The sequence below is a fragment of the Paramacrobiotus metropolitanus genome, unplaced genomic scaffold (genome assembly GCF_019649055.1).
Source record: "Paramacrobiotus metropolitanus isolate TYO unplaced genomic scaffold, Prichtersi_v1.0 Parri_scaffold0000027, whole genome shotgun sequence".
NCBI classification, from domain to species: domain Eukaryota; kingdom Metazoa; phylum Tardigrada; class Eutardigrada; order Parachela; family Macrobiotidae; genus Paramacrobiotus; species Paramacrobiotus metropolitanus.
This window is the reverse complement of record NW_026570247.1, coordinates 604,521-622,207: the sequence shown is the minus strand read 5'-3', so window position 1 is coordinate 622,207 and position 17,687 is coordinate 604,521. Positions and strand designations below refer to the sequence as shown.

General features: G+C 47.8%; 6 protein-coding genes across 9 annotated transcripts; 3 read left to right on the top strand and 3 right to left on the bottom strand.

Moving 5' to 3' along the window:
• The first annotated feature begins 1,235 nt into the window (after nucleotides 1-1,235).
• On the top strand, nucleotides 1,236-4,038 carry LOC129587987 (uncharacterized). Of its 4 annotated transcripts, none has more exons than XM_055481976.1 (3): nucleotides 1,236-1,660; nucleotides 3,091-3,479; nucleotides 3,741-4,038. In XM_055481976.1, the coding sequence occupies exons 2-3, from the start codon at nucleotides 3,122-3,124 to the stop codon at nucleotides 3,821-3,823; spliced, it is 441 nt and encodes a 146-aa protein (XP_055337951.1). In that variant the 5' UTR covers nucleotides 1,236-1,660; nucleotides 3,091-3,121; the 3' UTR covers nucleotides 3,824-4,038. The 4 variants fall into 4 exon arrangements, with proteins under 4 accessions (XP_055337951.1, XP_055337952.1, XP_055337953.1 ...); XM_055481977.1 differs by lacking the exon at nucleotides 1,236-1,660 and adding an exon at nucleotides 2,632-2,790; XM_055481978.1 differs by lacking the exon at nucleotides 1,236-1,660 and adding an exon at nucleotides 2,778-2,913.
• Nucleotides 3,971-7,065, bottom strand: LOC129587951 (gonadotropin-releasing hormone receptor-like). Its single transcript, XM_055481929.1, has 5 exons — nucleotides 6,589-7,065; nucleotides 5,740-5,941; nucleotides 5,537-5,668; nucleotides 4,842-4,931; nucleotides 3,971-4,377 (listed from the first exon to the last, which is right to left on the bottom strand). The coding sequence occupies exons 1-5, from the start codon at nucleotides 7,063-7,065 to the stop codon at nucleotides 4,175-4,177; spliced, it is 1,104 nt and encodes a 367-aa protein (XP_055337904.1). The 3' UTR covers nucleotides 3,971-4,174.
• A 1,393-nt stretch (nucleotides 7,066-8,458) lies between these two features.
• LOC129587992 (spore coat protein SP65-like) lies at nucleotides 8,459-10,750 on the bottom strand. Its single transcript, XM_055481984.1, has 6 exons — nucleotides 10,491-10,750; nucleotides 10,256-10,427; nucleotides 9,488-9,726; nucleotides 8,870-9,028; nucleotides 8,697-8,816; nucleotides 8,459-8,633 (listed from the first exon to the last, which is right to left on the bottom strand). Exons 2-6 carry the CDS (start codon nucleotides 10,339-10,341, stop codon nucleotides 8,542-8,544), a joined length of 696 nt encoding a protein of 231 aa, XP_055337959.1. The 5' UTR covers nucleotides 10,342-10,427; nucleotides 10,491-10,750; the 3' UTR covers nucleotides 8,459-8,541.
• A 2,555-nt stretch (nucleotides 10,751-13,305) lies between these two features.
• Nucleotides 13,306-14,469, top strand: LOC129587950 (uncharacterized). The gene has a single exon (XM_055481928.1). The coding sequence runs from the start codon at nucleotides 13,306-13,308 to the stop codon at nucleotides 14,467-14,469; it is 1,164 nt and encodes a 387-aa protein (XP_055337903.1).
• A 221-nt stretch (nucleotides 14,470-14,690) lies between these two features.
• On the top strand, nucleotides 14,691-15,392 carry LOC129587949 (uncharacterized). The gene has a single exon (XM_055481927.1). It carries the CDS (start codon nucleotides 14,691-14,693, stop codon nucleotides 15,390-15,392), a length of 702 nt encoding a protein of 233 aa, XP_055337902.1.
• A 393-nt stretch (nucleotides 15,393-15,785) lies between these two features.
• LOC129587948 (probable G-protein coupled receptor No18) lies at nucleotides 15,786-17,383 on the bottom strand. Its single transcript, XM_055481926.1, has 2 exons — nucleotides 16,651-17,383; nucleotides 15,786-16,105 (listed from the first exon to the last, which is right to left on the bottom strand). The coding sequence occupies exons 1-2, from the start codon at nucleotides 17,381-17,383 to the stop codon at nucleotides 15,786-15,788; spliced, it is 1,053 nt and encodes a 350-aa protein (XP_055337901.1).
• Nucleotides 17,384-17,687: the final 304 nt, after the last annotated feature.

Below are 17,687 nucleotides of genomic sequence, written 5' to 3'. Positions count from 1 at the left end.
CAACCGCTCCGACCGCCTGTCACCCTTCCCGGTGTAAACGGGAAATCCATTAAGTAATCACCGCTGTGTATGTCAGTTTAAAGCGATATTATTTATGATTATCGGCTTGTGTCCGCGGCTATTATGCGGGATTATTGATGGCCTGGCAGTGTTTGTGTACATGGTAGTGCATGCGGATTAGCGGATGTGATTTCTCGCTCTCTGTACAATATATGCGGCTGACCAGCCCGGTCAGGCGTGAACCGGTCAATAAAAGGAAGCTATTGATCCCCGCGCGACCACTTTGCTATTCTCCGCTTCACTGTACAGCTGCGTCTTCCCGCAAGCCGCTGGCACAGCGCTACGCAAGGAAAGTGTGTGTATCTGTACAGTCCGGTCGGAAAAGGAGTGAACAGTAATAATTCCCCGAATGCCACATTTGAATTGCCATAGTTCTATGGGAAATATAATTTAAAAATGTGTGAAAAGTGATTAATATTATAAAAGCCAACTGTGTTATTAAAATAACAAACCCGCGACTCCGGCGAGTACGGAAATCCCAACCACCCCGGTGCGGCAGCATGATGAGATTGATTTTGAAAGGTGTGGAAAGTTATACCAGATTTTTGAGTTTTTCTTCTGGCCACAAAACTGATTGGTTCTCCAAAAAATCCCGTCCAAAACAAATAAAATACGGGCAACCTTTTATGACGTACTTACTCGTACATTTTTTATGGTTTACAAATAATTATACGGTTATTTTCAAGCACCCTTTTATTTTTCTATTATTAAATATAGTAAAATAAAACGTTGTTTGAAAACTAACATTGCTAAGAAAATTTTTTATACATATAAAAGTTCAGTATAAAATTTTGTATACTATAGAATTTTTACACAGTAAATTTTCTTGTTCCGGGAATACTATATTTAACTATGCAGTTTTAAAAAAAAATTTGTGTGGACCAATGCGGAAAAATTTGTGTAGTGGGCGTTTGCGTCCCAAGTCATACAAGTATCGATTTTAATAAAGGAAAGTAGCGCTTGTTATAATTATTGTCGTACGGGTGAAGCGAGCAGCTGGTCACTCCATTTTCAGCCAGCATGTACACATTCCCTCTCTAACGCTGTGCACACCATACCGTCCTCCCCGGAAGACGCGGGAAGCGGGCAATCAATAGTGGCCACTGTATACTATTACAGCGTCTCTATACAGGCTATAGTTTCCTCCGCGATGAAGTGGTGCATGCGTCAGCTGCACAGGATCCAGCTGAGTGGGAAAGTAGGCCGGAAGGAAGGGAGTCGTTTCTTTGTTGAGTGTTTTTGTGCGGAGCGACGGTCGGTGTAATATCCTGGGTGAGATTGGGGAACGGGCACTTGCCTGTATATGCATCGTACATGTGGGCACGTAGAGGCGCCCATTACGCCGATTGCTGTGGGCCACACCAGGCCCCGACCCCGGCTGCTTGCCAATGGATCCCTGGAGAAATGAGTGGGTAGTCGGCAGCGACCACTAGTCTCTTCGCCAGCTGAGCGCTGACACGGCGCTCGGACGCTAAAGACTGTTAACCGCTTGTCTAAACATTCTCGTATTTTCCCTATATTTGCTTTTCCTGTCTTAAAAAAACCCGAGTTTGCTCGACGCTTTATTCCCATCTTCGGACTTCGGAAGAAAAGTTAACAGGTAAGCAAAAAGCTGTCATAAGGACTTAGAAATATATTCATAATTTTTGCTGTAAGTTTAGCATCCCGTCCACATCTGCAAGGATACCTTTCCGCTTTCTTGTTGTTCGGCAGAATTACACTTAGCTTTGCCGCTAAGCTGCATAAGCGTAAAAGCGTAAAAAAATGTTTTTCTGTTCGAACCCAATGCTGGCGATTATACGCATTGAATGATTGTATTCTTGTTGCACGTTTGTTGATTTTATTATTCAGCTGAGCCGCGGACCGACTGGCCGATTTCCATTTTCTTAATTTTACATTGAAATCGTGTGCCGGCTAATTTTAAACAGCCTTTCCCAGTGCAATTTTTCTGATATTGGAAATCCTGTAAATTAGAAAATTAATTTCCTGTGCGTGGTTAAGGAAACGCTGATCTCCCTGTCTTGCGTAATTTGATTCCAACGACAGTCAGGCCAAGTAATCATCTAAGCCGAAGGAGAGGAAAACATTGACATTACACTCAATAACGAACACGAGCGCTAAGATCATCGATCGGACGGCTTGTGCATATATATGAAATGTAACCCTATATAGCGCGTATATATCCCAATGTATCCGGCTGTCCGATCCCATTAGCCAGCACGGTCCTCATCCAGTGTGCAGCACACTCGTCCTCCTCAAGCACACAAAAATCTAATCAACGCAGCCGCAGCAAATTGTTGTTGTTCGTGCCAGACGGAGAAACATTCCAATTATGGCGCCCCTAATCAGGGAATATACTGCCACGGCTTGACCACCGTTAAGCCGAGCAGAAAACAGTCACACTGTGAGCACGCCAATCGCAGCGTGGTTTATTACACTATCGATCCGCGGATGGACTGTGGCACTAATTTGCTGATGATATCAGGCTAAGAGCATCAGTCAGGCTGCTGGGGCTTATTGGCCCGGCTTGTGTCAATCTGGGTATATGTGTCCGGGAGAGACAATCACAGCAGCATCTTCCTCCCGTTTATTTGTTTTCGAGCGTTTAATGAAGGCTGCGCGCGGTTTTATTAAAATTGTCGACGAACCGTGTGCCGTCGCTGCTGTTTCTTGGATTTCTTAGATTTCTTAGATTGTCCGTTGCCTTCGGCATGATACAAGCACTTTAAGGTTACACCTTTGTATAGTACGGTCTTATTTATTTTATTTTTTTATATGTGCGAACCATTGCTGGTGCTCATATTTCTTGGATTTCATAGATTTCGGAGGTTTCAATATTATAAATTAATTATTGTGCGTCTTTATATCACGAAAGTATTATGCTTTTTTTATTCATATGTACGAACCATTACACTGATATTTCTTAGATTATTTGGAATCTTTGCCGGTACTGATATTTGTGGGATTTCGTAGATTTCTTAGATTGCCGCTTGTTTCAGTATTATATATTAAGGTTTTACATTTTTATAGGATCCTGAATTCCCTGAACTTTTTGGATGCCATGGTGGGCCTGTTCTATTACGAGAATGTCGGGAAAAACTGCCGGAAGATCCTGCAGTACGAAGGCCGTCCCAGCAAGATACTCTTGTTCCCGGACGAGAACGGATTAGCGTCCGGAGTGAAGAAGCACTGGCTACTGAAGACGGTGTGGTGGAGTAAACGCTACTGCAAGATCATCGAGGTCATCGGCGGGGTGCAGCGAAGAGAGACCCGCGGACGCTTGTACAACTATCCGGCCTGGGGCGTCATGGTCATCGTGGGGAAGTTTGCCGGGAAGGCGGAGGAGATGCCGGATTTCTGTGTGCGGCTCAGCTCGGAGGTGTCGCGGGAAGATTTCCGTGCCGGTTATTCCATGAGCGGTGAGTGTTGCTGCGAGGGATTTATGCTTCTTACAATCGGAATGGGTACACTTTAAATCCTTCAACGAAAATGTATTGTAGAGCCATCCCGTCAGTTTTCAGCGACCGTTAAAAAAGCAAGCAAAAGAAAATTCAAAAGACCTAAGAAAAAACAAAACGGGACTTATCGAAATATTTTTTAATGGAATGGCGTAGCATGCCGTAGTGCGTCCAACGAATTTTATCTTAACTAAAAATATTAAGTGGGCGTTTGTTTTGCAGGTGTCCTGGAGCAAGGTGATTTCAGCCAGGGCGTGGCCTATCTCACGCACTATGCCATGATTAAACGCCGCGATGTCGTCTAAGTGCCACGCCCCGCCCCAGTTGCTGACGTCACGCGTATATACAATTCTCGGTGTATAATTCAGCTATTATACCAAAAGTATATTTGCTCATTTTGTTAATCAGTCGCATGCTGTTTATAAATAATTCTACGCTATGCCGCCACTGCTTGCAATGCTTCCTTCAACAGTATGAAAATAACTTTTATAATAAAAAGCGCGCCATCTCGATAATAAATTGTGCCGGTGTATTATGGGTCGATTAATTCACAGTTTTCAGGCGTAGAATGTCGCGAGAAAAGCGAATCCAAAGTGAGTTTGGAGAAAAAATCGTTCCTGGACTAGAAAAAATGTGCTTTCGATTTTTGCCTTATTTTAAGGGGTCCGGTGCAGGTTCAGGCTGTTCTGTTGGGCGCTGGTCAGCTCCGTGTGGAGATGACGACTGGAGGTGCCGGTGGTGTTGCTGCGGATGCGGCTGCTGTTGATGCGCGACGCGGCGTTGCTGGTGTCACGGCGAGCGCGCCGGATAATGTGGAAGGCGCCGTAGAAGAGCGGATTTAGAACGGAATGTCCCAGGCCTAAATTATGCGCACTGCTTAGAATTTTATTACTTTTTCCTTTCAAAATGATGTCGCTGGTTTAAAAATGAAAATATTAAAGAAATAAAACATAAATGAATTAAAATAAAAAATGTTTAAAACATAAATGATAACAGCAAAAATAAAATACATGCAGATTTTATACAGATCTTGGATAAATTATTATATTTTTTATTAATATAAAAAACACGTTATTTTAATTTTGCTGTATAGTATAATTACACATATTTGTAAGTATGTCAAAAATAATATACATTAAACCGAGGCAACCGCACACATACTGCCACATAAAAAAAGAGTTGACAAATCCTTCTCGGGTGTTTTTAAATGGTTCTCGTGTTCACCGGTTTTTAGAATATTATCTTTTAACTACGGAAAAATGTTTAATGTACTAGAAGAAAATTAACAAAATGATAATTACCGCCGAAATTAACAATAATTACCGCAGAAATAGATGGCATGGTTGTAGTAGTAGTTCTCGAAGGGGGCCGGTTTATACGCCAGATGCACGATGAGCGCCATGTAGAACGGAGCTGCAACGTGTACAACAACATTACTCACTGGCCATCATCTTGATGCGCAAGATTTATAGCGGTACCATCGATTACACGTACCCTGCACTACAGCTTAATTCTACGCATACTGACGCGCGGGATTTGCAGTGCGTGACTGTACATTCCCTCAACAAGTGTTCCCCCGGGGATTAACTGACCTTCTGACACTAATCCCCGCCATTGCCGCAACACAAATGGATATTAAACGCTGCCATGTTAGACGGATAATTCAATAACACGACAGTGTAAATAAGCTATCACGCTGCGCGCGTACATGAGCGCAACGTGCACGTGGGTCCAAAACCTGGCAAAAATTACCTACGTTTGATAAAGTATGGTCTTATATTTTCTTGTAGAAAGTAATTTTCTCAAGACCGAAAGTTCAAGGTTGCTAAATTAGCGGCGTTTTGCGTTTAAATAAGAATAATAATTACAAACCCCAGTAGATAATGAAGGTCACGATGACCTAGGTCTTCTTATGTTTTCTTATGTTTTCTTAGATACGGCAATTTTCTCGTGAGCGAAAGTTCAACGTTGTTAAATTAGCGGCGTTTTGCGTGGAAATTTAAATAATTTTTACCCACCCCAGCAGATGATAAAGGTCACGATGACCAGGACGGACATGATGAGGGAGGTGTTGCGTGCTTGTTTGTACAGTTTTTCCCGACCCAACGCCGTACTCAGGAGACTGCACTCGGCCGGCAGCATCTGGTCCCCTGAAATAATAAAATAAAGTGCCGTTAATTTACAGGTGGTTGACGCGCACCAACCCCTCTTCGGCCCTGACCTTTGTGGGATTCCTGACCGATGCGGCGCAGGATCAGCGAGTAGCAGGTGACGATGACGCCGATGGGGCACACGTACAGGACCAGCAGCAGCGCCAGGTCGTAGGTGAACTCCTGCCAGGGGACGGCGCTTTCGTCGAAACCGGCGCACTGCAGCGTTTCCACGCCGTTAACCGGGACGTTGCTCACCTTGAATACCAGCATCTGCGGGGAGAAAGGTCACTGTACTAAACAACTGCTTACCTATCTGCTCGGTACATATACTTATTTGGATATGATTTGTATATACCAATAAACAAATTGATATGTTCGGTAAAACAATATACAAGACGCACTCCTGAAAGCACATATGATCTCTCGACGGAAGCTTAGAAGGTGGTCAACCTCACAGTGGACGAACAAAATTTAGAGATTTTGACGGTGCACAAAACAGTTGCCTTTATCCATGCTTATTATCATGAAACTTTCAGTGCCTTGACATGCTGCAAAAAATATCTTTATAGAAAAATACTTTTCAAAAAGCTTAATACAATGTCAGACTAAAAAAGTGAATGCTCCGTGAAAGTATATGGCGGAAAAACAAGCATTACTCGGATCGAACTCGCTGCTGACGATTTCTGCGCATTGCACACAGTTTGCTGATTTTATGATTCAGTTTTTGAACCGTGGACCAACCGATTTCCAGTTGGCTTATCTTAACCCAGCAATGTACTATAATTATTAAAAAAGGCAAATGGTTCGTTTTGAATTTCCCACACATTGCACAGACAAACGGTAGAAAAAGCTGGAAGCTGTTTAAAATAGTTAAAATATTCATTAGCGAGCGAAGATTTTATGGATGCATTACATACCTGAGGCAGACTGAAGAGACCGGCCAAAAACCAAATCAGCCCCACCATGAGGACCCCCTCATGGTCCCAGCGCCGGCGCATCGGATACCGTATCGCCAGATACCGGTCCACACTGATCGTCACCACGATAAACGTACTCCCCGCCAGCCCCAGTCGCTGCAGGAACTTGAGGAGCTTACACACGGTATTCCCGGCCAGCCACTCATCCAGCAGGTACATGACGGCGTTGGACAGGATACAGCAGAACGCCGCCAGGATATCCGCCAGCCCCAACTGCAGACACAACAGACTGACCGTGTTCAGGCGGCGGCTGCGGCGGCAGTACAGCTGCTGCGCCAGCCGGGCCACCACCAGACTGTTGCCCAGTAAAGCCAGACTGAAGAACAGGAAGAGCGTGCCGGACTGCACGTAGCGCTCGCTGGCCGTGGGGGGTGGGGGACCGGGGGCGGTGGGGGTGGTGGTGGAGAACTGAACCATCGTGTTGAGTGTTAGATTAACTAATGTTGTGGTGTGGGGTTTGTGAGGATACAGGAAATGGATTTGTCGGTTTTATATGCATGGTGTTCCGCAGATGCGGGTAGACTTAATTGTACTGGGACCGCTTGGCGTGACGGGGCTGTTAATGGCACTCAACGGTGAGGTATTTTCCCACGTGTGTTAATTGCCGCTACGACGCAGGTATTTAATCGTGTATTTCTTGATAGAGCTGCTCACTGATTATTTACTATATAACCGCCCGGTCGAGATTGTATTAAATTGGTTTACTGGAATGTAGTTAACCTATAACCTATCCACCGTATTTTTAAGTGTTCAGTACACAAAAGTCAGCAGTGGCTCCCGCGCAGTTTTTGATGACACAGAGAAAAGAGCTCATTATTGACAACGCGTTTTTTTTATTTTCCGGTGTTGTTGATATCTTCTTTTTGCACAGTTTGTGTATCAATAATAATCGCGCGGAAGGAACTTAAAGGGAGGTGACAGATTAATAAACCCGGACTAGGTATAGCAGTTGCAGCAGTAACCTCTTGACTAACATATGTAACCTTTCGACGGAAAACTTGAAACGAAGAAGATTGTCTTGTAACGCGAATTTTATTTTGAAGCTTTTGAGAATTGCCATCCTGATCAGTATTGATTTTCGTCACAGAAAGTCACGTTTCTGCATCATTTCAACACTGGAGCAAGCAACTAGCGTCAAGGACACATTGATTATTGAAAGGTGGTCGGGCTGTTTCCGGGTCATGACATTAGTTCTGGTTCTTCCATTCTTAGGTATAGCTAGGTCGGGCATCCCAAGCATACCATTCCGTTGCGGTAAAAATGGAGTGTCTGCGCATAAAGAGGTATCCCTTGCTGTTAGTGGCAGAACGACGCTCAAAATATGTGACAATCCAAAGAAACGCGTGGCTTAAAACAGGATGAGGCTGCGGTAAGACAAAGTATGAAAGGCAGTCGGGTACTTTAAATGTTCTCTCTGGAACGAGTACTTCCATGAGAAATAATCTGTGCGTAAAGGCGAAGGCTGCATCGTGAGTAAAGGTAACAATAATTGCCGATGCTAATTTGCTAATTTGTTTGAACTGAGTTCGTCAGGACGCTTTTGAAAGTGTGAATTGCGAACTGTTACAAATGGTGCACCTAATAATTATGGAATGTGGCAATATTTGGCAATATATTATGGCAGTAATAATACAACATATTATGGCAGTGTGTGGCAGTACAAGTACGTAATCTGTCTCGTAGGCTATCATAGCGAGCGTTTACTGTCTGCTCACTCTGCTGTTTATGTAAGTCTGCTATGTACAGTAGTATGCTCGTTAGCCGGATGCAGAAGGAATACGTGATTTCAGCCGGTCATATTTGATCGCTTTTTAATGCTTTTACACATTACATTACATCGAATCTGGAGTTCAGTCAGTTTAAGAAAATCGAATACACTGCCACAAACCATTTTCATGTTAAAATGCTCATTATTATAGCCACGAACGCCGCAAATCCGATGCCTATGCCGGCAACCGCTCCTCCACTCCGTGTGGCAGTGGACCCTGAAAACCAGGATTAGGGTCGGATGCACGAGCAAAACTGAGCACTGGAAGGTGTGTACTAACCACGTCCGTAACCAGATCTCGGGGTCCTTGTTGTGGTCCTTGGCGCTCTTGTTGTCGTGGCGGTTGTTGTTGTCGTTGTCGATGCTGCTGTTGTTGTCGTGGCTGCCGTTGTTGTCGTTGCTGTAATCGCACAAAATGTCAAGCAAGCCCTGAATTAACCGTACAGTACTTACTGCACGTTTCGCGCTGCATCACGGGATCCATTTCGTCGAAAACGGGTGGGAACTTATACGTGGTTGGACAGGTAACACGGTCACTTGAATGGCACATGAAGAGCGTGTTGACGTAGCCGTTTAAGGCGCTGCAGGCTGTGTTGTGATCGGCTGGGGATTCTGCAAAACGTTAAGTCAAATTTTAGTTGAGTGGTAACAGCTTTCTGCCTGGGTACCGGTACATGCTTCAAGTCTTTATTGGGCAAAGGCCATCAGTGTAACAAAAGTGCATACGCGTAATACTACTTAAAATGATACAAGTTTAAACGTTAAAAAAACAACCAAAATCGTTATCGCCGTCAAAAATCCTAGGACGCATATTCAAGGTGCCCAAAACAGCGGCAGCGTTTCCTTTTGCTTCAAGTTGTTGTGTACTACATTTGTTAATAACTTATAATAATATAGTTAAGTAAAATCTTGCACTTATATTTTGTGAAATAACATAAATACAAAGCAAAATCATACACCGGTTTAACCGCGAGTATTCTTTATGTGCAAAAACAAAAGTAAGTTCAACGGCTACAAAGAGTCAACAATTGCGGAAATTTTCGGTTTATGCTAGGACTCTCATTTACGCACGTTCAACGATGACGTAATCAAAGTAAGCACCATGCATTCCTCCGGGAGGATAGGATGGTGAGGGAGTGTATTCAATGGACAATTCGGGTTTCCGGTCGAAATCGGACCGGTACTGCCCGGCGGAGGTCGGGTTGGTAAACTGTGGCATGTTGCCGCCGCCCCAGGATTTGCCGAGAATGCGGCGACCGCCCGTCAGATCGTAGATTTCCATTTGGGAATCTAATGGTACGTAGCATTTCCTGTACGAAATTGCCAAGAAGTCACATTGGCTGTTTTGTGTCTGCGAAGGACACAGCGAAACAACAGCGACTTGTTTGACTTGCGTTGTGAAAGAATGTTTTTCCGAAACGTTAAAACACACGCCAGTGTACAAAGAATCTCCATCTCATTCTTTAATGCTTAAATAGGTTTGCGAATTATCGCAGCATTCGGTCCAAACCGACACAAAATAACAGAAATGGAAGAAACACTTGGTACTTCCAGCAGCTGGAAACCCAAAGCATTATAAGTTTTGGAGAACTGAAAGTGACCCGGAGGGCGGATACTGCGCGTACGAACGTTTTTCTCGCCCGTGCAGACAAATAATTAACCGTCTACCGAAGCGTAGAGTAGTATTTTAGGAGTGCGCCAAAGCAAAGTATTTCGTGGCCGCGCATATCTGTATATATAGCACAGTATACCGGGTAATTTTCCGGCATAATTGTAATGCTTTTATCCAGATAATACTGCGTTTCACAAGGACAGTTATATTACAATTATTATGAGTACCTTATATTCACATAAATGCTGTAGAGCCCGGATCCGCCACAGTCCGTTCGCATGGTAAGTTTTACTCTGCAGAACTTGGTTGGCATAATACTGAACCACAGGGTTCCGGCTTCTCCGTGGGCGTATGGACAGCGCACAATTACTGTGCCGCCACAGGCACGATCCTACAATTCTAGAAAGAATGATGAACATTTTGCGAGCTACTGCACTGGGAAATGGAGGCGTAATTCTTTACTGTCGGCAGTGTATGTTTGCGCATATATTCTGCATCCGATGGCCATGAGCAAGATAGCAGCCTGGAGAGCTCCCATGTTTGTCCAAGATGTGCAGGCTATGTGCTTATGACAGATTACCATAATAGTTTGATCGAGGTACTAGAACTTGCTGTCGTTGCGTTATTTGTGAAAGGACTTGGCCCGCAAAATTCAAGCTGCTAAATCATGCATTAATACGTATCTCTGATTCTATGAGTGAAAGCAAACATTAAGAAAGATAACGATAGAACTGAAGCTGATAACGCGGCACGAGCGATCAACAGTTGGGCGCCATTTTAAGCGCTTCCGATAGTTACACACGGCCTTTGACTACAGACTGTAGAATGGCATTTTCCCATACACAATCCACGGGAACGTCAATTCTCCTTAGTCCGGCTTTTGCAGTACCGGTCTACGGGGATATCGTCCAATGTTTTAAGTCTGACGATTTAATCGCGGCTTCTCGACTTTCCATACTTCTGTACATATTTTATATGTGCAAGTGTAACAAGCCAAAGAAAGCTAGCTTGTGGTATGAGCCTGTCTGTATACATACGTATCTTAAGAAAATGATGTAGGGAACAACCAGGCACCTATGATGCGTTAACCAACCAGGCACCGATGCTAAATTTCCAAACGCTCGGTTGAAATGCTAGGAATTTAAAGGACGATTTGCTTGCTAATCGATGTTAAATTAGGTAGACGCAATCACTTGGCCTCTCTATCTAGACTGCACTATTGTAATCAGATCCTTGTCTTGACCTATTTACGTATCACGCTAGCTATCCATCAGCCAACTGTCTAATGCTCACAACCGCATTGATATTACTCTCAGTCGAAATTTTCCTCCGACCTGATTACTTGACTAATTGCTCGATGTTTTGCACACCGCACCTAAGGCAATAGCATATCAATTAAGTACTCAGTGACCTTCAGCGAAGAAACTTCTGATCCCCAAACCGTGTCCGATTATCTCAAGCAAATTTAACGCTCATTTCCTACACCCCGAAATGACTGGACGTGGTAACCGAGGACGGCAGCCAGCGAAGAGCGCGCCCGCGACATCCAACAGAGCGAAACGGACTACCACCGCCAGTAAGCCCCCCACCACAGCGAGCGACGCGGAAGCTCCGGAACCGACGGTGCAATCGCTCGCGCAGCAGCAGAAAAAGCATCAGGAACAGCTGGATAAAATTCTCGCCGCAATGGAGCGCATGGCACCACCACCCCCACCGCCGCCACAGACAGCACCACCAGCACCACCAGCACCGGAACCTGTTCTGCCGCCATCAGCACCGGAGCAAGTTCCAGATCCATCGGCACCTCGCCCACTGTCTCCATCCTCCAACCTGCAGATCCAGATTGGTGACGACTTCGGAAGAATCGTGCACCAGGCTGATCACATCGGACACTCCACTAACCGCAAGCGTAAACGCAGTGCAGAAAAAGGTAAGCGTAGCAGCTCGCAATCATCTGTTAGCAGTGAATTTTCGGACACACTACCAGTACGTCTGCCGGCCGGCGAGCGCCTTGGGAGACGTCCAGACGTTTTCAGCCGACTGGGGCCTCTGCGGGGAAGCGCCGCCGGAAACGCAGCCATTCCCCCCTTTCCGCACCATTTTCCGTCGCTGGACAAAAAGCTCGTGAAGAAGCTGCTCGACCACACTGAATACATTGATCTGGACTTACTCCTGCTGAAGAACCGCGTCGAAAAACCAAAGAAAGTGGATTCCAAAATGGTGTTCGATAACGGAAAGGTCACCATTAAGCCGGAGGACGGGAAAGTTCGGATTACCTGTTTCACATCATGGATGCGCGCTTTCGGCGTGTTTGCCAGCTACCGCTCTCACATTGCACCGGAACTCAGCACCCGCTTCTACAAGTACATGGACATAATTGCATCGTACGTCGAGCGTGGGGTTCCGACCGCCAACTGGCTCGAGTACGATCGGCAGTTCCGCGCGCACATGACTGGACATCCGTACGATTTCGACCAGTGGACCCATCAACACGAAGATACGTACATTGAATGCATCCAGAACGCATCGCACGCCGAACGCGAACCGTCCCCGCGCCCGGAAAAGCCGAAGCAGAAAGACGATCGCTGCCGAAACTGCGGAGGGACAGACCATTACATCAGCAGCTGCCCCGCACCGCGGAAAGGTCAACCGGGATACGGGCAGCCCTTTCGTGCCGCTCCCGCCGCAGACGGGGAAATCTGCCGTAACTATAATTACGGAAACTGCCCAACACCGTGCCGCGCCGGGAGAGTCCACGCCTGCGCCAGCTGTGGTGACCGCAAGCATCGGACGGCCACCTGCCCGAAGCTGGATAAATAAAGAAGTAACAGTGCCGGCAAAGGCAACCACACCGCTACAAATTAACGCCTTTGCCAGACTGCTTGCTCAACATCCGGACTCCACATTAACGTCATTTATATCCACCACACTTACAAACGGTTGCACTATCTACTACAACGGTCCCCAGAAAGCACGCTCCACACCAAACGCCGTCTCAACACGCAAGCACCACGATGCGGTTACGCGTACCATACGGAAAGAGGTCGATGCCGGCCATACCATCGGTCCTTTTCCTGACCCACCCTTGCCGCACTTTGTCTGCAACGCCCTCGGCGCACGGCCAAAGAAAGACGGTAGTATTCGAACCATCCTGGATTTATCCCAGCCGCACGACGACAGTGTAAACGATTACATTGACGTTACGCAACTTCCCCTGGTATACTGCACCGTTGACCATGCAGTATCCATCCTAACGGAACTCGGCAGAGGCGCACTCATGGCCAAAATGGATGTAAAATCAGCCTTCCGACTGATACCGGTACGCCCGGCGGAGTGGAATCTCCTCGGCTATCAGTGGAACGGTGAGTTTTACTTTGATGTAGTGTTGCCTTTCGGGTGTAGGGCATCGCCGTACGTGTTCGAGCAATTCGCTGGCGCAGTCCACTGGATCGTGTCGAACCGCACCGGTCTAGTCAGCATGCTCCACTACGTCGACGACTACTTCTTTGCTGGAAAACCTGGAAGTAATCAGTGCGGCACATTGATGTCCACCATGACTCAGACGTGCAGTGAACTCGGGGTCCCTTTGGCACACGACAAGACCGAAGGGCCCGCGACTCAGCTGACGTTCCTGGGCATCCGGCTAGATTTTGTCCGACAGACCCTTAGCCTCCCCGACGATAAACGTCAGATCATCGAAGAAGCGCTGGAAGAATGGAGCAACTGTGACCACTGCACCAAGCAGCAGCTCCAAAGCCTTATCGGAACACTCACGTTTGCCACCAAATGTGTCCCAGCGAGCCGCTTATTTACTCGACGCATGATCGCCCTGCTAACCGACAACTACCACGAAAGGCTCATCGCTCTCAACGGTGAATTCCGTAAGGATCTGGAATGGTGGAAAGAATTCCTCCCAGCCTGGAACGGCACCGCGTCCTTCATCCAGCCGGACTGGACAAGATCTGACGTCCTGGACCTTTACACAGACGCGTCAGGAACTCTCGGGCGTGGTGCATATTTTCACGGGTCATGGTTCCAACTGCGCTGGCCACCATGGATTATCCAGCGGAAGCCATGCATCGAGTACCTCGAGCTGATACCGATACTCCTCAGCCTAATTGTTTGGGGCTCTAAGCTGCAAAGGAAGCGGGTCATCTTCCACTGCGACAACGAAGGCGCCACCCTGGCCTGGGAGAATCTACGCTCAACCAACTTTGGCGTGTTAGATCTCATGCGCCGCATGTTAAAAGCCGCTGCATGCGCTAATATGGCTTTTACTATAAAGCATATACGCGGCGTTAATAACGCGATTGCTGACTCCCTATCTCGTTTTCAGCGAAGCAGATTCCGAGCGCTTGCACCAACAGCGTCGGAACGTCCGGATCCATGCCCGGACATCTTCCCGCAGCTTCTAATAGCGTACAGCGCACACACGGCCTAAACAACTTGCTGCACGCCCATATTGCCAGCTCCACCAGGCAGACGTACGTAACTGCCGTCAAACAGTTCTCCGTATTCTGCAGTTCTAGATTTGCTCAGCCACTCCCAGCGACGCCAGAAATCACTGCGGAATACGTCGCGCATTTGTATTCCGCAAGAAAATCCCTCCGGACCGTAACCGTTTACCTTGCCGGCATCAACAATTACCACCGTGAAGCTGGCATGACATCCCCAACCGGCCACGACATTGTGACTCGCGCCCTGCAAGGCTACCGGCGACTGGCCCCATCCAGCGCGGACAAGCGCCAACCTGTCACGCTGGAGATGATGCGGCACCTGAAGGACGCCATCCGCTCCAGTAGCATGCCCCACCACGAACAGTCATTGTATTGGGCAACTTTCACCCTCATGTACTTTGGCTACCTTCGCGTCGGAGAAGTAACGTGCCCCGCTACCAATCGCTACGATCCGCGGCGCACTCTGATGTCAACAGACGTGCAGGACCAAGATAGCCGAGTCACCATCCAATTAAAAGTCACGAAGACCGATCCAACCGGTCAGGGCCACTCCGTAGCGCTGACGGCGACCGGTCGTTCCGTGTGTCCCGTGCAGGCCTACCGGAAGTATATGGCTTTTGCTCAGTTCAACCCGACAGCTGAAGCACGGCCGCTCCTCATCCATCAGGACGGCAGATACCTGACCAGGCGCTCCGTGGAAGCCTGCCTCCATCGTCTCCTGGAGGGGCACCCGGACCAGCTCCGAATTAACACCCACAGCTTCCGCATCGGCGCGGCAACCACCGCCGCAGGCAACAACGTGCCAGACCGCGTGATCCAGCGCGCAGGGCGATGGAAAAGCAACTGTTACACGCGCTACATCCGGACGCCGGCCCCCACCACGCTGAATCCCTACTCCAACGGGTAACGGTTTTTTTGGGGCAGTCGGGCACAAATGGGATATCGGAAAGTCGTCGTCGGAAGGTCCGCCTGCTCCGACTTCGATTTCGCATATGCCCAATTATGCCGATCTGTTCTCTCTCAAAAACCCGCAACACTGCTGTCGCTTCCGCTTACTCGCTACCGTTAACAACAAGCAACAGTACCGCGGTTAACCGAATTTAATTTGTCTATCCACCGCATCGGCAAGTTTTCTGCGCACAAAAGTCATCAGCTCATGCATCGCACATTATGCAGTGTTGTTGGTGTGTTGCAGAGTACGTGTATGGGGCGCAGCGCAGGGTCTGGTGGGGTGTTTATTATATCAAATCATGGTATTTCTTCAAAAAAACTGGTAGAACACTCGTGTAAGCAGCCAGTGTCAAGGACAGAGAAGGGTGCGGAGATGCGACAGTGCCAGTGTGAAGAGGAAGGGGTCCATGAGCGTCTGCACGTTGAAGAGGACGGTGACGGCGTTAGCCATCATCAGGTCGTAGATCCCGTCGCCGACGAAGGAAATGATAAGGAAGTAGACAATATTGGGTGTCCAACAGACAAACAAACTCCCGGTTAACAGCGTCATCAGGCAGAATCCGGAGGGACCACCGGAAGCGGAGGCCTTTCTCTCCTGTAAAGTGCGCCCGGGCGAGGACGGTCCGTTGGACACCGGACAGCTCATTTTCTTGGGAGGCAGTGTAGAGCCTACACAGAAGGAGCGGAAAGGTAAACTGTAATACTGTAATTAGGCAACCTCAAGTGCTGTACGTGGTATATCATCGTCGCTATAACGCAGTCTTCTAATTATTCATACTTCATTGGCTGTGACCGTTTCGGGCTTTAACAAAACTATCAATTATTATTAAGACAGTAAACAATTAATTATCAAGTAAACAACGTGGGACTATAAAAACGCGAAACTGGCCAGCCGTTCCGCGGTTCAGAACTTTGAATAATAAAACCAACAGGATGTGTGCAACAAGGACACATCCAGTGCGCATAAACCGCCAGCACTGGATTCAAACAAAACAGCGCTCAAACAATATGCGTTAAAATGAAGCATTTTCTTTGGTCCTACGTCGTATTTACCTGGCTACAGAATTTACGTTTGCTAATCGAAGATCGGTACCGGTAATCGATTGCTGCGCGCATCGATTGCCGGCTATCGATAATCCGTACGGTAAAGAGAACTCAGTAACAAACAATCATTAGCCAAAACTGCTGCAAACCAGTAACATAATACCACGTACCATCGGCGACAGCTTTCTCGTTTCCTGAGGGTGTTGTCTCCAGCTCCACATTCCCCGTGTCCCGGGAGCTATGCGACCACACACTCCTCCGCGGCCGGATTTTCCGCCGTTGCCGCCGCGTATACCAGATCAACCAGTACGACACCATGACCACCGCCTCGCAGGCGGTAGCCTGCACCTGCAGGAACAGCAACCAGTACCGCTGCGACGCCACCGCCGTGTCCACATTCACCTGGCACCCAAAGTGCTCCAGCGGCCGCCGGAATACCAGCGCATCCCGCAGAATCCCCGGTAACGTCAGGATGTGCGCCAGGCACCAAGCGGCGGCACACAGCCCCACCGCCCGCGGGACGGTGGCGTGTCGGCGGTAGGCCACCGGGGCGCGGACGGCCCACACCCGCGTCACGGAGATGAGGACGTGGGCGTGGACTTGGAGGTACTGGAAGAGCCACAGGCTGTAGAGGTACACGGTGCATAGGGCGTCGGACAGCGGCCAGTGCGGGTCGTACAGGGAGTGGAGGGTGTCCAGGGGACAGGCGCTGACGAGGTACAGGAGGTTGACCAGCAGGAGGTTGGCGAGAAAGACGTCGAAGCTGGTTAGGCGCAGGCGGAGGAAGAGGAGTAGGGTGGAGAGATTGGCGAGCAGCGCGGCGGCGTTGATGAGGGTCATGAGGATGGGTGGGGGGCCCCAGTGGGGAGAGGGGAGGGCCGTGGTGTTCGAATAATTCGACATAGGATGAGGAGCAGTAAAACTTTGGTTATCAATAATTCATAACGAAAACCTGGGTTATTTTAAAGGAAGTTTCGACTCCGGTGAAAAGGCACGGGAGGTGTAGCATAAGTGGGACCAGGAATGCGCCAGTGAAATACCACTGCTTTCGTCGCTTTTTTACTAAATCAGTAAAGCGGAGTTTGTGTGCTTAAACATGCCATAAGTTTGTACTTCAGTCAGTAATCTGGATTTCGGCAATCTGAATGAACTGAGACAGGATAACGCGTCAGAGTCACGGTGTGGGTTTGTTACGCTAATGAGCCTG

What these genes read in the sequence shown, in the direction of transcription:
- LOC129587950 (XM_055481928.1), top strand. Translation starts at nt 13,306, where the DNA reads ATGGCCAAAATGGATGTAAAATCAGCCTTCCGACTGATACCGGTACGC.
- LOC129587992 (XM_055481984.1), bottom strand. Translation starts at nt 10,341, where the DNA reads ATGCCAACCAAGTTCTGCAGAGTAAAACTTACCATGCGAACGGACTGT. An exon ending in AGCATTTATGTGAATATAAG is followed by an intron (nt 9,727 to 10,255) that starts GTACTCATAATA and finishes AATTTCGTACAG; the next exon opens with GAAATGCTACGTACCATTAG. An exon ending in TGATTACGTCATCGTTGAAC is followed by an intron (nt 9,029 to 9,487) that starts GTGCGTAAATGA and finishes AACGTTTTGCAG; the next exon opens with AATCCCCAGCCGATCACAAC.
- LOC129587987 (XM_055481976.1), top strand. Translation starts at nt 3,122, where the DNA reads ATGGTGGGCCTGTTCTATTACGAGAATGTCGGGAAAAACTGCCGGAAG. An exon ending in TGCCGGTTATTCCATGAGCG is followed by an intron (nt 3,480 to 3,740) that starts GTGAGTGTTGCT and finishes TTTGTTTTGCAG; the next exon opens with GTGTCCTGGAGCAAGGTGAT.
- LOC129587951 (XM_055481929.1), bottom strand. Translation starts at nt 7,065, where the DNA reads ATGGTTCAGTTCTCCACCACCACCCCCACCGCCCCCGGTCCCCCACCC. An exon ending in GTCTCTTCAGTCTGCCTCAG is followed by an intron (nt 5,942 to 6,588) that starts GTATGTAATGCA and finishes TTCTCCCCGCAG; the next exon opens with ATGCTGGTATTCAAGGTGAG. An exon ending in CCATGCCATCTATTTCTGCG is followed by an intron (nt 4,378 to 4,841) that starts GTAATTATTGTT and finishes CGCATAATTTAG; the next exon opens with GCCTGGGACATTCCGTTCTA.
- LOC129587948 (XM_055481926.1), bottom strand. Translation starts at nt 17,383, where the DNA reads ATGTCGAATTATTCGAACACCACGGCCCTCCCCTCTCCCCACTGGGGC. An exon ending in CGAGAAAGCTGTCGCCGATG is followed by an intron (nt 16,106 to 16,650) that starts GTACGTGGTATT and finishes CCTTCTGTGTAG; the next exon opens with GCTCTACACTGCCTCCCAAG.
- LOC129587949 (XM_055481927.1), top strand. Translation starts at nt 14,691, where the DNA reads ATGACATCCCCAACCGGCCACGACATTGTGACTCGCGCCCTGCAAGGC.